Consider the following 13,957-nt stretch of genomic DNA (forward strand, 5'->3'; position numbering starts at 1 on the left):
GCAGCAAAGAAAGAGTCCTGAAGGCTGCCTGCCTCTGTTTGAAGCTCTGCCACTTATTAGTTACCAAGTGTGATGACGAATACTTACTTAACTGCTCTATGCCTCTACTTCCTGGTCTGTAAAATGAAGGTGATGATACTGTTTGCCTGTAGTGTTGCTATAACTGTTAGATGAGTTGGTAAAGTGCTTAGAACAGAGTCTGGCTCCTAGAAAATGCTCAATGTCCACTGGCTATTATTATCTATTACTTCTGAGCCTCTGCCTTCTTTGCTGTAGAATGGCATTGCCCCTTCATCACAGGTGCATGACAGTCTATCCAAAATACTAAGTGTAGTTACTGGTATCTACTACATACTCAAAACATAGCAGCTATTATTAAATAATGTTATATTTTTAAAAAGAAACATATCTTCTGGGACTGGCTACTGTAATGTCTCCAGGTGAGGAAAGGATATATTCTCCTCCTTTGGGATCCTGCGTATCAAGCACGGCCTTTGCAGGTATTTGCAGCACTTGAGGTACTTAGTAATTACTTGTTCAATTAATACTCAGTGTGGGTAGGGTTTATGTCTGGGTGCTGCTGTGAGTTGGTGAAGGATGGGAAGAAACATGATCTGAGATGTATGTTTAGTAGATTGATTACCTTTTAGGCAAGTAAGCCATTTTCCCACATTGATATGGTTGAGGTTGTGAGTCTGAGCCAGCTCATCTGCTTCCAATCTTCATGCACTGATTTATTTTACCACCCGCTAATTTGCAACATACCCTGATATACTTTTATTCAGTGCCCTGGTATTCTTGGACCTTCTTATTGCTGTACCATTCACTGATTGTCCAGATCTGTATCAAATGAATGATTAAGGATGATAAAACCATATTCAGAAAACACTGGGCTTTTTGGCTGATTTACAAAAGATATGGCAATTAAAGAAACGTGAAACTGTGTGATCATGGACTATTTAACATCTTTAAGCTGCAGTTTCCTCATCTATGAAATTACACAATAATAATAAATATCTCATAAAGTTGCGATGAGGAGCAAACGACCTATTGCTTGTAAAGTGCTTAGCAAAATGCATGGCATATAGTAGGTGCTCAATATTCAATAAATATAAACTACATTTAAAATTATTACTCATCCATCCATTCTAAAAGTCTACTTTAATATTGCCTGTGTCATAAATTGAGAATGTTGTATTGCTATCTGCATTTTTTTATTGGTACAATCTTTTCATACTGTTGTGCCATGCTTCCATTATTATAATAAGCTAAAAATGTTTTGATCTCACTTTGCTTTCTAAATATAATATGTATCTGTTGAAAGTCATTGAATGACACCTTTAAGATTTATGCATTGGATTATATAAAAATTTTACTTTAAAAGTCAAAATAAATATGAACTCTAGTTAATGATATGAATGCTGAAGTGTTTAGGGGAAGTGTATTATATCTGCAACTTCCTTTAAAATATATTAAAAATAAGATAGTTTTTTGAAGGATAGACATAGAAAAGTAAATATAGTAACATGCTAATTGTAGAGTCCAGGTGATACATTTATAGATGTTCACTGTGTAATTCTTCCAACTTTCCTGTCTGTATGATAAATTTTCTAGCATAATATTGGAGAAAAATGGAATCTAGTATTTATTTATTTTTTACTGTATACAAATAAACTCTGCCAGATTCTAGAAGAAATATAAAGAGGTGTATGGTACTGCTCTTGTGTGAAAGATGATTTAATGCCAATTGGGTCATTTTAGTTATATCCAACTGTACTATTTTGTTTTCTGTTGCTTAGAATACTCGAAACAAGGTAATTTATAAAGAAAAGGAATTTATTTCTTACAGTTATGAAGGCTAAGTCCAAGGTCAAGGGCCTGCATCTGGTGAGGGCCTTCTTGCTAGTGAGGACTCTCTATATACAGAGTTCCAAGATGGCACAGAGTGTCACATGGGGAGGGCATGGAGCTTGCTTACATGCTAGCTCGGGTTCCTCTTCCTCTTCTCATAAAGCCACCAGTTTCCCTCTTCTGATAAACCATTAATCCATGAACCCATTAGCCCATGAATGGATTAATACTTTTGCGAGGGTGGAGTGCTTGTGATCCAATTACCTTTTAAAGTTCCCACCTTTCAATACTGACACATTGGGGATTAAGTTTCAAAATGAGTTTTGGAGGGAGTAAATATTCAAACCATAGCACCAACTAAATCAGTTGAAAGAGTAGGGGGGTAAAGCACTTGGGGAATAAAGCACCAGCTCCAAGAGCTGAATTTTCTTCAAGCCCAGCTGCTGAAATGGCCTGCTGTACCCTTCAAACCAGTTTACCTAGTAACTAGTGAAACAGCCTGCCATGACTCCAGGACTAATTTTACCTACAGCCACCAGTCACCAGTCAGAGCTTGGCAGCCTCCCAAAGCTTCTCTAGTGCCAATGAGCTTTTCAAAACAAAATGTAACATTTCTTTTTCTAATAAAATCCTCCAACCTTCTCTTTGTTCTTAGGACATACTGAAGACCATTCTGCTCTCTGTATCTGTACTGAATTGCAATTCTGTGATTTTCAAACAAACAAAATATTTAATTTAGATATTTGTCTATTTTATGTTGACCATGACACGTGGCTTAAGGAGCTCACAGGCTTGTTAAGGAAGATAAGACTTTTAAACATTTAGCAAAACTAAAAGATAATATGCCAAATAAATTATGGAGACTAGGATTTTCAGTCTGTGGCTTACACTTCCTCAGTAGTTGGAGAACAAGTACCAAAGGTCCGCAAATTCAAAAGGTTTGTCTGTAGGGTGAGGAAATTAACAGGCCACATATATATTTAACTCTTTCACATATGGACATTCTGTTATGTTTATTAAAATACACGTTTTTTGTCTACAAATTCACAGTAGGTTTTTGTCATACACTTTGGGTTCTGAAATATTTTGGTGTTATAGGGCTTCATTCTCAAGAAGGTTAGAAGCCACAGATCCGAACAAAAGTGCTCTCAGAGTATAGAAGAAAGAGCTCTTCAGCTTGCTAAGGTCTGGCCAGGCTTCAAGGAGGAGATGGAATCTGAGCTGAGTATTGGGAAATGGGTAGAATTTGAATAGGTGGAGAAGAGATGGAATGCATTCTAAATGAGGAAACAATACAAACAAAGGTAGGATAGTTTGGGAGACTGTTAGGAAACCAGTTTAGCTGAAGAAGGAATTGATAGTAGATAAGGTTGGAAGGATCAGTTGGAGCCAAACTGTGGAGGACCCTGAATAGTAAGCTAAGGAATTTGGATTTCATCCTGGAGTCGGTAGAGAAGCCACTGAATATTTTGAGCAAGGGGCTGATATGGTGGAAGTGTTTTAGGTGTTGATCTGGCAGCAGTTGCAAGGATAGACTGGATTGGGGGACAGATGAGCATTAGTGTAGAGGCTCATGTAATCTTCTCAGATTGTATGTGTTAGGAAACTGAGCTAGTGTGGAAGAATGAGTTGCAAAACAAAAAGGAACGTGGAGTTGTAAAAGATATTACAAAGGAGCAGTTATGATTTACCATATATTATTTCTTTTACAAAAAAATGTCAATTAGTCTAGACCACCCCATAAGTAATTGCACATGCTGCTATTAATATATGCTGTACTTTCCATGAATAGCAGGTTTTGAAATGGACCAATGTTTCTTTTTGGCCATGTATACCCTTAAATTCAAGTTTAGTCTGGATGTGTTTATTTGGCTTTCATAAGATTGTACCAGGTGTACCATTGAACAGCTAATATTTTTTCCTGCCCTCCTTTAAGATAAAGATGGCCTCAACTTTACTCTTTGGAGAGATAATGATCATATGCTATATAGCCAATGCAAACACAAAAGAATGTCTTGTTTTCTAAATGGGAATTAACTAAAGAAAACACATTTAGTTCATGGCTATATGCACTTTTAGGTGAAGCAGAAATAATCAAATGGGTACTTGTAATATTGAATTAATCATGCATTTAGAGTGAGATGTCAAATGTATAAATTTAGCAATGTTGCTTTTTTCCACTTTCATATTTTATGCAACAATTTTATTCTCTTCACATCTCCCTCGCCGCCCCTTTTTAAATCATTTGACACAGTTTCTAAAAACACATTTCTATTTCTGCCTCATGGTTTGAGAAAGAGACTCATTAAATCTGTGAGCGATACTGTCATTGAATCTAACCCGTAACATAACGTTGCATGTTTGTGCTTTTGCGATCCTCTACAGCATCATTGTGTTGCTCTATAAAGGGTTCTTTTAAGGCTTATTTGCAGCCATACCCAACATTTGCTTTTGTGGGTTATGTCCCATGAATTATTACAAATGTATGATAATTTATTTACCTTTCTTTTTACTGATTCAGGTGGGATCCTCTCTAAACCTACAAAAATTTCAGTAATTGATAGTTTATGCTAATGTGTCTTCTCCAAACAGTACCCTTTTCAAAATAACATAACTGACACATGTTCTGTAAATTAGACGCTTTGCAAAACCTGCTTATCAGTAGACTGAGTGATGATTTGGAGGGAATAAACTGTCATCTTGATTTTAGCATAAACAGTGTTTTTATTTGTCCTGTGCAATGTCCCTAGCAGTATGAAGTCACTTGTAACCTGTTTTTTAAGTCAGTTTATCTTTATTCATTCCCTCAGTAAATATTGATTTCCAACTGCAAACCAAACCTTGGGCTAAGTCCTGTAGAGATACAGTCATGTAAATAAAAAAAATGTAGCCTAGTGTTTTGGTCTTAGAGGATCTTTTATGTCATGAAGCAGTTTACCATATATTGAAATGGATAAGACTTTCCAATATGAAATGAGGTAGAGTAGGACATATATTCTAAAGGAGGCACAGACACAGACATAGTTCAAGGAATAAGAAACCACCCCTGAGTACTAGATCAGAGAAGACTTAAGGAAACAGGTGGGATTTTAGTTGAACCTTGAAGAAACTGTGGGATTGAGTCATATGTAAAATTCATAGAATATTCTGGGAAGGGTACTACAAAGCTGTAGATTTGAGGAAGCATTAAATATCTTAGGAGGCCAGTTGGTTTAACTGATGTCCAGTATATGGATATGTGGTTCTTTATCTGTAAATGGGGATATTAGTGCCACACAGGGAAGTTGGGACAATTAGATGAGATTTTGTATTTTTTCAGTACTCTTGTATTCCTGCAAATTATTCTTTGTTATGCAAATATAAAGTGTATGAAAGAAATGAAATGAAAAGTAAAGCAAAGAAAATAAGAAAAGTTCTGTGTCAGAGTATAGGGGGCCTTAAATACATGATTAGAGATTGGGAACTTAATTGAGAAGAAAGTGGAGAACCTGCTGAAGACCCCAGAGCCAGTGGTGACTCATGCACATCTAAATTATGAAAAGATAAATATTTGTTTCCAAAGCAGGGAGAATAGATGCTGAAAGTCCAATTTGCTGACTTTCATAAGAGAAGAGGCAGAAGGTAATTAGGATAGTGACTGTGAAATTAGAAAGAAGATGCTTGTAAAAGATTAGAGTAGTGGAAATTATAGAGTGTGGCCAGGACAGAAATGATTGTGAGAGAAAATGCAAACAAGAAGGAGGTGAAATTATAGAACCACAGAGTAGACAAAGGAAGAAAACCTAGAGAAAAAGAAATACAGTGGGGGAGAAGAGAACTATTGCTATGTTATATTGAACAATGATTTTTTAAAAAGTGTCAAGGAATAAGGCTCATTCTATACAATTGAGGAAAGTTAGGATTAAGTAGAGTTTAAACTGGGCAGTTGGGAAAGTCTCATTGGTAAAACAGGTTAAATCCTGCTCAAGGAAAGGAAACCTTCATTGAAATTAATTCTTGGAAAACTGGGAAATGTTGCAGGAAGATGAAGGATTTAATGCAGCATCAACATACTTTAAAAAATAGTTGGTGTGGAAGGGAAATAGTTGGTGGGGAAGGGCTAAAGATGGTGAGGGATGAAGTATGTCTCGGGAGCTTAAGGAACATGGAAAAAACTCAGTGGAAACTGTTTCAGACAGTTGTCAAGAGATAGAAAAGGGGGTCTGGCAAGCAACAGGGTGACTCAAAAGAATAAAGACGGAATACAATTAAGTGGACTGCCAGCATGCTGGCACCTGTTCTGCTATACTCATCCATCTGGAACAGCAGCAGAACAGTGAACAATGAGAGATTGCCCATCCTGAGATTAAAAATTGGCAAAAAAGATGCTAGGAGAAATGAGACCACACATCATCCTAGGATGGGAGCTAGACATGACTGGCTCTGGGTTTCAGGCTAGGCAAGGGAGGCTGTGAAGCAGGAGTGGGAGAATAGATAGGGATTTGGAAAGATGGGATATTCTGATGAGGAGTAATAGCAAGTAAGTGAATGAATGAGGTGAAAGGTGATATTTCATGGAGGTAATGCAATTCCAGGTATGGGTGCAACTGAACATTTTAATAACCAATATGGAACGAAGGTAACTCTTTTTGAAGTAGAAGAGATGAAGGAATCATAAAGAGTGGGAGAGGGATGGTAAACTGAGTTTTTAAAGTCCCTGCATAATATGATAGGAAACAAAACTAAAAGAAAGATTGAGTTTGTGCCAAGCAAAGACAAGCTGTGCTTACTCTAACAGTTTGAGAAAAGTTGTGATATGAGCTTAGGTGCTGCTGGGGAAGGCCTGCAGGTCACCCAGGCTGCTGCCTTCCCTGCACGTTGCGGCGTGCATTATTTGTAACGCACAGGCTGGCTCCTAGTCCAGCAGGCAGTACTGTCCTTTGTGGGTGAACTTGGTTTATTAAAACAGCCCACTTAATTTATGGTGAAAAATATAACTAATCAAATGGACAGAATATTTGTTTCTTCTGAATGGTCTGTCATCTTCTGCAGATGCAGAAGTCTACTGCATGACTGGAACCTTCAAAGTATAACCAGAAGTTGCTTGATGAGCATGGAATTGTGGTATGATGGAATAGTGGCATGATATTGATAGCTAGTGTCACCAAGCTCCAATGGTCTGATAGATAGATCCACACTGAAATTTATGATGAAGGAAGATGGTTTTCTCATTTTTATGGGCCAACCTCCCCTAAAGAATGCCAGAAAAGATGGCTACATTTTCTTCTGGAATTATTGATCACAACTGCCATGTAAACCATTCTGTTAGCCTGTTTCTTCAGAAAGTATACACTGCCTTTTAATGATCAAAACATAAGTTTTCTTCATATAATCACAATTTGGTCCTGCCATCTTATTTCCAAGTTACTTTGATTTAATGTTGGCTCTCTTAAAGCGTGGTCTCATGGCTGATTTAGACACATCCCTTCACTTTGGATTCTTCTTTCTTTTACAGAGGAAGCTTAACTTTAATGTGAAGTTCATGATGCATTTGGACCCAGTTATCTGTATCTTAAGAAAAACTTTGCTCTGTCATAAAGAGACACTATAGTGGTAGAGTGACTATAAAACCATAGGCCCTGGACCTAGCACAGTGTGAAATGATTTAGAAGCATTTATCTTTCTTAATTCTCACTTGAGTATTCACCCACACTTACAGATGAGGAAGCCGAGGCATACAGAAGTTGACTAACTTCCAGATTCATGCTGTTAGATGCAAAGCTAAATTGAAATTCAATTGATAGTTCCAAAGCGGGTGCTTTTAACTGTTATATATTATTCCTGGTATTGCTCCCCAGGAGAAAGGAGGAAGCCATTCAGCCCAACAGATAATATTGCTACTGCTACTTTTAATGATGATGTTGAATATAGTTTTAGCTCCTACTTTATACCAGGTACTTTATGTACATTTTTATGAATTATTATTTCATTCTTGTAATATAGATATAATTTTATATGGAGATAATTAAGATCAAGGAGATTAAATCACTTTTAGAAAGTCTTAGAGCAGGTAACTGGATTCTCTGACTTCAAAACCAAAACTCAAAGGCATTTATGGAGGGAAGATCATTTCATATCTAGATGTAGCAAGTTGCCCAGCATTGCTCAGGCCTAGAGGGCATGGCCAAGTGAAGGAGTTGGAGGAACAGGGAGATTTAAGGGATAAAAGCAATTTTGAATGTTTTAAAGTATGAATATATTTTGAGGATCAGATGGAAGATTGGAAACTTAGAATGGTAGAAAAGAGACTCGTGTGGCGGCAAAAGAAAACAGAAGTTGCTATTTTTCTAATAGACTGGAGTCATATAATGAATAGTATGGTGGAGAGAAACAAATCCCAGTTATTTAGAGGTGAACAGATCATTCATAGTTTTTCCTTTTTAGATGGGTGACTTAGATAGGATAGTTGTTCTCAGATGTTACAGTACCTTAAACCTCTAAGACCAAGAAAACTCTGTCTGTTTTTAAATTCAAAGCATTGGAGAGATGCTCTATCACATCATCTACAGCATAGTTATAAATGTGGTGGTGCTAGTGGGAATGGTATGGATGACATTTTGGTGGCCAGAGGTTATTCTTGTCTTTTTAACTCTCTGGTGGGTGTATGTTTGGCTACAATAAAGCCAGAAGTAGTCTTTGTTTCTTTGGCTTTCATTCAGAAACTATTTTACATTACGATAAATCACCAGTCTTTAGCATCAGGTCCCTGGTGATCAAAGTATTCAATTACAGTACCTGATAAAATCATGAATATCCTGGTGGTTATTTTATGTACATCCTCTTCCTTCAACAGTGAACCTTTTTAAAAAACTGGGTTCATTGGGAAAAGGGAGTCTTTATTCCTTAGTGTATAGATGGGTATGTTTGAACAATGGTGAAAAGCAGTGTTATTGGGGCCTAAAAGAAAAGTATCCTCTTCCTTTCCTTTCTAATCTTTTTGCCTAGTTTTAATGGATTTCAAGTATAATTGAATGTGCCTCTTGGGAGTGAAGGCTACATTCAATTAAGCTAATCATATGGAGAATAGCTAGTGTCGATTTTAGGGGTACCGATATAGGAGTGGTTTTGGTGTAGTCAAGCTTTCACAAAGTAGTTGCATCTACAAAATCTGTTAAATCATAGACCTTAGATTTGACAAAGACTTAGTAGTAATCTTGATTGACATCTCACGAAGTGGAATAATTTTTTTCTTCACAACTTTTCCTGACAGCTGGGCATGAAACTTCTATGTGAGAACTTCCAGCGACTTCACTAGGCTGGGAGCCCTAAGACTGTAGGAGGGGAGGGACTTCGCTTTCCACTCTACCTGATGTGTGGCACTGTGCCCCAGCAGGCTTGTTGTGGAGTAGCTTGTACTATTGGAAAGTCCCACTTATTACCGTTTCTTCAAGCTTTAGTCATGGGCCTTGGAGTCAAAAGCATCCCAAATTAAATCTTATTTCTGCCCCTTACTGTGGCTCTTTGGGTGACTTCCTAACCCCTTTGTTTTTAATGTGTGCATAGGAAACAAGAAGGCAATATTGCCTAGGGAGTTTGTCTATTCTGAGACCTATTTGTAGAGTCGTTTAAACGGATGAATTATAATGTCTATAAATAACTAACACATAGTAGGCACTTTACAGGACCTGTTTCCATGGCACCTAATTCTAATCTTTTGCTGAGTGTGTTGTATTTGATTCTGAGTTCAGAATCTTAGTGGCGATCTGTCTGGCAGAGAGTGAAACAGAACGGTTGCTTTATGTGTATGGGGCATTATATGAGGTTTTTGGTTTGTTTGTTTTTGTTTTTTAAGGAGGTAAGGTATGATGTGGACAGCTAAGTAAGAAACTTAGAAACTGTGCGCTGGCAGTGGAATACTGCCTTTCCCGAAACGATGGCAGTGTAATGGTGATGAAAAGCAAAATCATTTGGTTGTCTGGTGGCATGGAGAGAGAAGGGAAATACAGGCTTATGTCAGAATTTTTTAGCATCAACAAAGACTTCTAAACCCAAAACAACTGGCAGAAAAGTGAAAACTTCAGTTACAACTTCAGTTACACCATTGTTTGGTCTACATTAAAACTATCCAGCAGAGTGATTTCCATTAGTCTCACTGTTGTTTTCTGAAGCTTGTTTAGAAGTCATCTGAATAATTATTTTTTTAAAAAGTGACTATCTGATGCATCTATTTATAATGCTTATTTTTAAACTACTCATTATGCATTAGGAGAACATCTGAAGATCCAGGGGTTGTGTGAATTTGTCTTTTCCCTGGTGTTTGTAACAGATTGGTAATGTTGAGAGAAGGAAAAGCTGCATTTTCTCCATCATCTTTTCCTACTTCAAAATGTGTTTGCTTTATAAGAGAGGACTCCCCAGATATTCTCTTGTGGGAGCCTTTGTTTTAGGAAGCATGTAAATGACTTTTAGGTATCCCTTAAAATATTACTGCATTGTTTCTGAAAATCTGTTACTAAGAAATGAATACCTTCCACAAAGCAGGGTAGGCAAATTCTGATGATGGCACTTCACCAGCAGTTTCTACGGAAAACAACAGTGCTACTTCTTCATTTTAAAAAAAATGTAAAACTAGAGAGAACAAAAGCAGATGTACTGAAGTTGTTGGCTTGTCTGTTTGGTAGGGGCACAATAACACTGTCACGATATCAGGGGAGTGGATTGCTTTAGAGAATCTATAGCATAAATCTAAAAGTTATCTCACAGCACAAAGGGACTTGACCGAAGATCATGTATGTATTTCACAAACTGCTATCAATACTGTTTTGAAATAGAAAACTTTGTTTCTGCTTCATTTAGATTCAGAATGTTTTTGGTATGAAGCATACATAAAATATTGATGAATTGGCAATCAGATATGGCTGGGTGGTAACGATGGCACATTAAATCGAGCCCTCGGTTTTTTAGCCATGCTGGAGAACCCAGAAGGTGTGTGTGTGTGGTAGGAGGGACCCTGCCCTTGAGCATCGGGAAGACCTGCTGGTGTCGACACCCACTTACTTCCTACTTCCCCACATCTTTCTGTTCTATCCTTTTGACTCTGACCAAATAACAGATTTTTCCACAACCCCAGGAAATGATTTTTTATCACATCATGTAGATTTTGAGAGATAATTTATTTATCAATAAGTAATTCAGTAAATATGTAAAGCAATGATGAATTTAATTACTTTTAAAGTGCTGCTTTTAAAGGGTAACTTGTGACAATAGATTGTTTCCTAAGGGGAAAGAACTTAATATATGAATGTTTTTTTAAAGGAGTCTATTTATGCTTATGATTTATGTTCAGTTAGGGAAAATGTTTCTTGAAATGATTTTCTTGTCATTACTCTGAATGTTATATCTTCTCTTCCATGTCTTTATAAATAACTATTAATTCACTATTGATGTATGTTGTTTATTTTTGTAGTTAAAACAGAGCCAATGAGCAGCAGTGAAACAGCTTCAACGACAGCAGACGGGTCTTTAGACAATTTCTCAGGTTCAGGTAAGGAATAAATATCAGATTTTCACATCAACACCGAGCATTATTTTTTCTAGTTTACTCATGTAATGTCCCTGTGTATCTATATGTAGTCATGTATATGTGTATATGTGTGGGTATATATGTACTTATGTATATATACAGATAAAATAGCTTTGCTCAGAGTCACATATTACCAATTCTGGTTTCATTCATTATGAAGGAGTGGTTGCTGAAATGTTGGTATTCAATAAATGGAGTAAAAAGGGTTTTGTTCTTCTCCTTTCTTCTAATTATATTTACTATGCTGGTGACTCCTCCCCCATTCTCTCTTAGATGTATTATTTTTCCAGGTCTTCAAATTTGGTTAGGCAAAATTTGGTGTTTTACACTTCTAAGCAGACTCGCCAAGCCATCTTGTGAAGTAACTGTCATATCAACTATAGATCAAAAATTAAATAGACCCTGTAAAGCAGCATTAAGTTCTTCAGTTAGTTTTTAATCTCCTTCACATTAATAAAACCTGCCTCCAATAAACAAAATATCCAAGTTTCACAAGTGTCATAATGAAATGACTGACAAGAAAGTGACTGTGATCATAAGGTGGTTGTGAGAATGTGATTATATATTTGCCAAGTCACCCAGCCCAGCTTGGAGTATTTCATTTAAAAATTACTTATATCGGAGATAATTCTTAGAATTTTGACTTTTTTTATATTGCCTGCTATAATTTTAGCACCTCTCTATTGGAAATGCTATAATTTCATAAAGTTGTGATTGATTTAATCAAGCTCTCTGGATCATTTATTTAATACATATCACAACAAAAAGAAATTGTAAATACAAAATGAAATGCAAACACACAACTTCGATACTAATGATACCAGGTAAAAGCAATAAAAAATAACAAAGGGTGCAATATCCATTTGTTCTTTCCTAAAACATTTTTTAGAATTGGACTTTTGCCTGGCTATGTGGTTGGTGCCATGCTGACTTCATAGGTGTATGAAAATGGTCCTGGTGCAGGGCTTAGTGGGATGAACAAATGAACAGACCATCACAGTACAGTTTGATAATGCAGAGGGAAGCCCAGAGAACCCAAAGAACACCCAGGAAGGGACCTAGTGGAGACCAGCTTGGGGTGGGGTGATCAGGGAAGGTGTCTTGGAGTAGGTACTCAGTCTTAAGAAATGAGTAGGAGAAAAGCACTGGGAGGGAGAAGCTGGACAAACGGACAGTCCATGAAAGGAGACAGCAGTGCAGAGGGCATGGATCTTTGGGGAACTGTTAATGGTTCAGGGTTCCTGGTATATGTACAGTGTGAGAGCAAGGACATGTTGCAGAGGGAGGCAGGGGCCAGAGTCTAAAGAGACTTGTGTGAACTTCATGGAATTTGTGTTTTCTCCTGTGTGCAATGGGAAGCATCAAAGGAAGGGGGTTGCATGATCATATTCATAGCAGAATTATGGCCACCATGGCAGGATGAATTGGGGGCAGGTGAGCTGAAGTGGAGAAATCAGTTAGAGATTTTTTTGTATTAATTTGAGCAAGAAATACTGAAGACCTTAAATAAAGCACTGGCAATGGGTATGGGAAGGTGATGGATTTGGTGCATTTCATTTATGAAGTAGAATTTATAGTGGTTAGCGACCAATGGGTATAGGGGTAAGTGATGCAGAGAAAGAAGTTAAGAGCCAGGAAATGCAAGAGGAGCATGGTTGACAAAAGAAGACAGAAAACTTAGTTTTGGGCATGTTGACTGTGAGGCAACATCTACCTGCAGATGCCAAGTATATTAGGGTTTGGAGCTCAGGGGAGATTTGGCGTGGGAAATTTGAAAGTGTACAGGGAGTTAAAGCTAATGGGGTAAACAAGGTTGAAGACAGAACTCATGGAAAGCTAATAGATATGACATGGGCAGAAGATCAAATGAAAACAGGTAATTCGGAATAAAGCAACAGTTTTGGCTAGGCCTGGTGGTTCACACGTGTAGTCCTAGCATTTTGGGATGCAGAGGCAGGAGAACCATTTGAGCCCAGGAGTTGGAGGGCAGCCTGGACAACATAGGGAGACCTATCTCTACAAAAAATAATTTTTTAAAAATTAGCTGGGCATGGTGGCATGTGCCTGTGGTGCTAGCTACTAAAGAGGCTAAGACTGGAAGATCACTTGAGCCCAGGAGTTCAAGGTTACAGTAAGCTATGACTGCACCACTGCACTTCAGCCTGGGCGGCAGAGTGAGACTTTGTCTTAAAACAAAAACAAACAAACAAACAAAAAGCAAGTGTTGAACTGGAAGCAAACACAGGTAAGAATTTTAAGGAAGCACTGTCAGCAATGTGGATTTGTACACAGCTCTTGAAAATTATTTGTAAAACATCTTGAGAAAATGTTAACTGTATTAAGAGAAAAAGCAAGTTATGAAAGAGTCATATTTTCAGTATAATCACAATTTTGCTTTCTTCAAAAGGCATCTGTATGTACATATGTGGGCCTGTATATATAGGTCTAAAAATTGACAGTGGTTCTCTCTGGATGGTGGAAGATAATTTGAATGTTATTCCTTCTGCTTTTGTCTTGTTTTCAAAATTTTACATTATATATATA

General features: G+C 37.3%; 1 protein-coding gene across 1 annotated transcript in view; it reads left to right on the top strand.

Annotated features, from left to right (window-relative positions):
* The window catches only part of EYA1 (EYA transcriptional coactivator and phosphatase 1), a 167,231-nt gene that overhangs the window by 16,915 nt on the left and 136,359 nt on the right, over nt 1–13,957 (top strand). The window contains exon 4 of the mRNA XM_017872729.1: nt 11,297–11,374. Coding sequence (XP_017728218.1) covers nt 11,297–11,374 — 78 coding nt within the window. The remainder of the gene's footprint in view (nt 1–11,296; nt 11,375–13,957) is intronic.

This window comes from Rhinopithecus bieti, unplaced genomic scaffold (genome assembly GCF_001698545.2).
Source record: "Rhinopithecus bieti isolate Rb0 unplaced genomic scaffold, ASM169854v2 scaffold_6536, whole genome shotgun sequence".
Taxonomy (NCBI): Eukaryota; Metazoa; Chordata; class Mammalia; order Primates; family Cercopithecidae; genus Rhinopithecus; species Rhinopithecus bieti.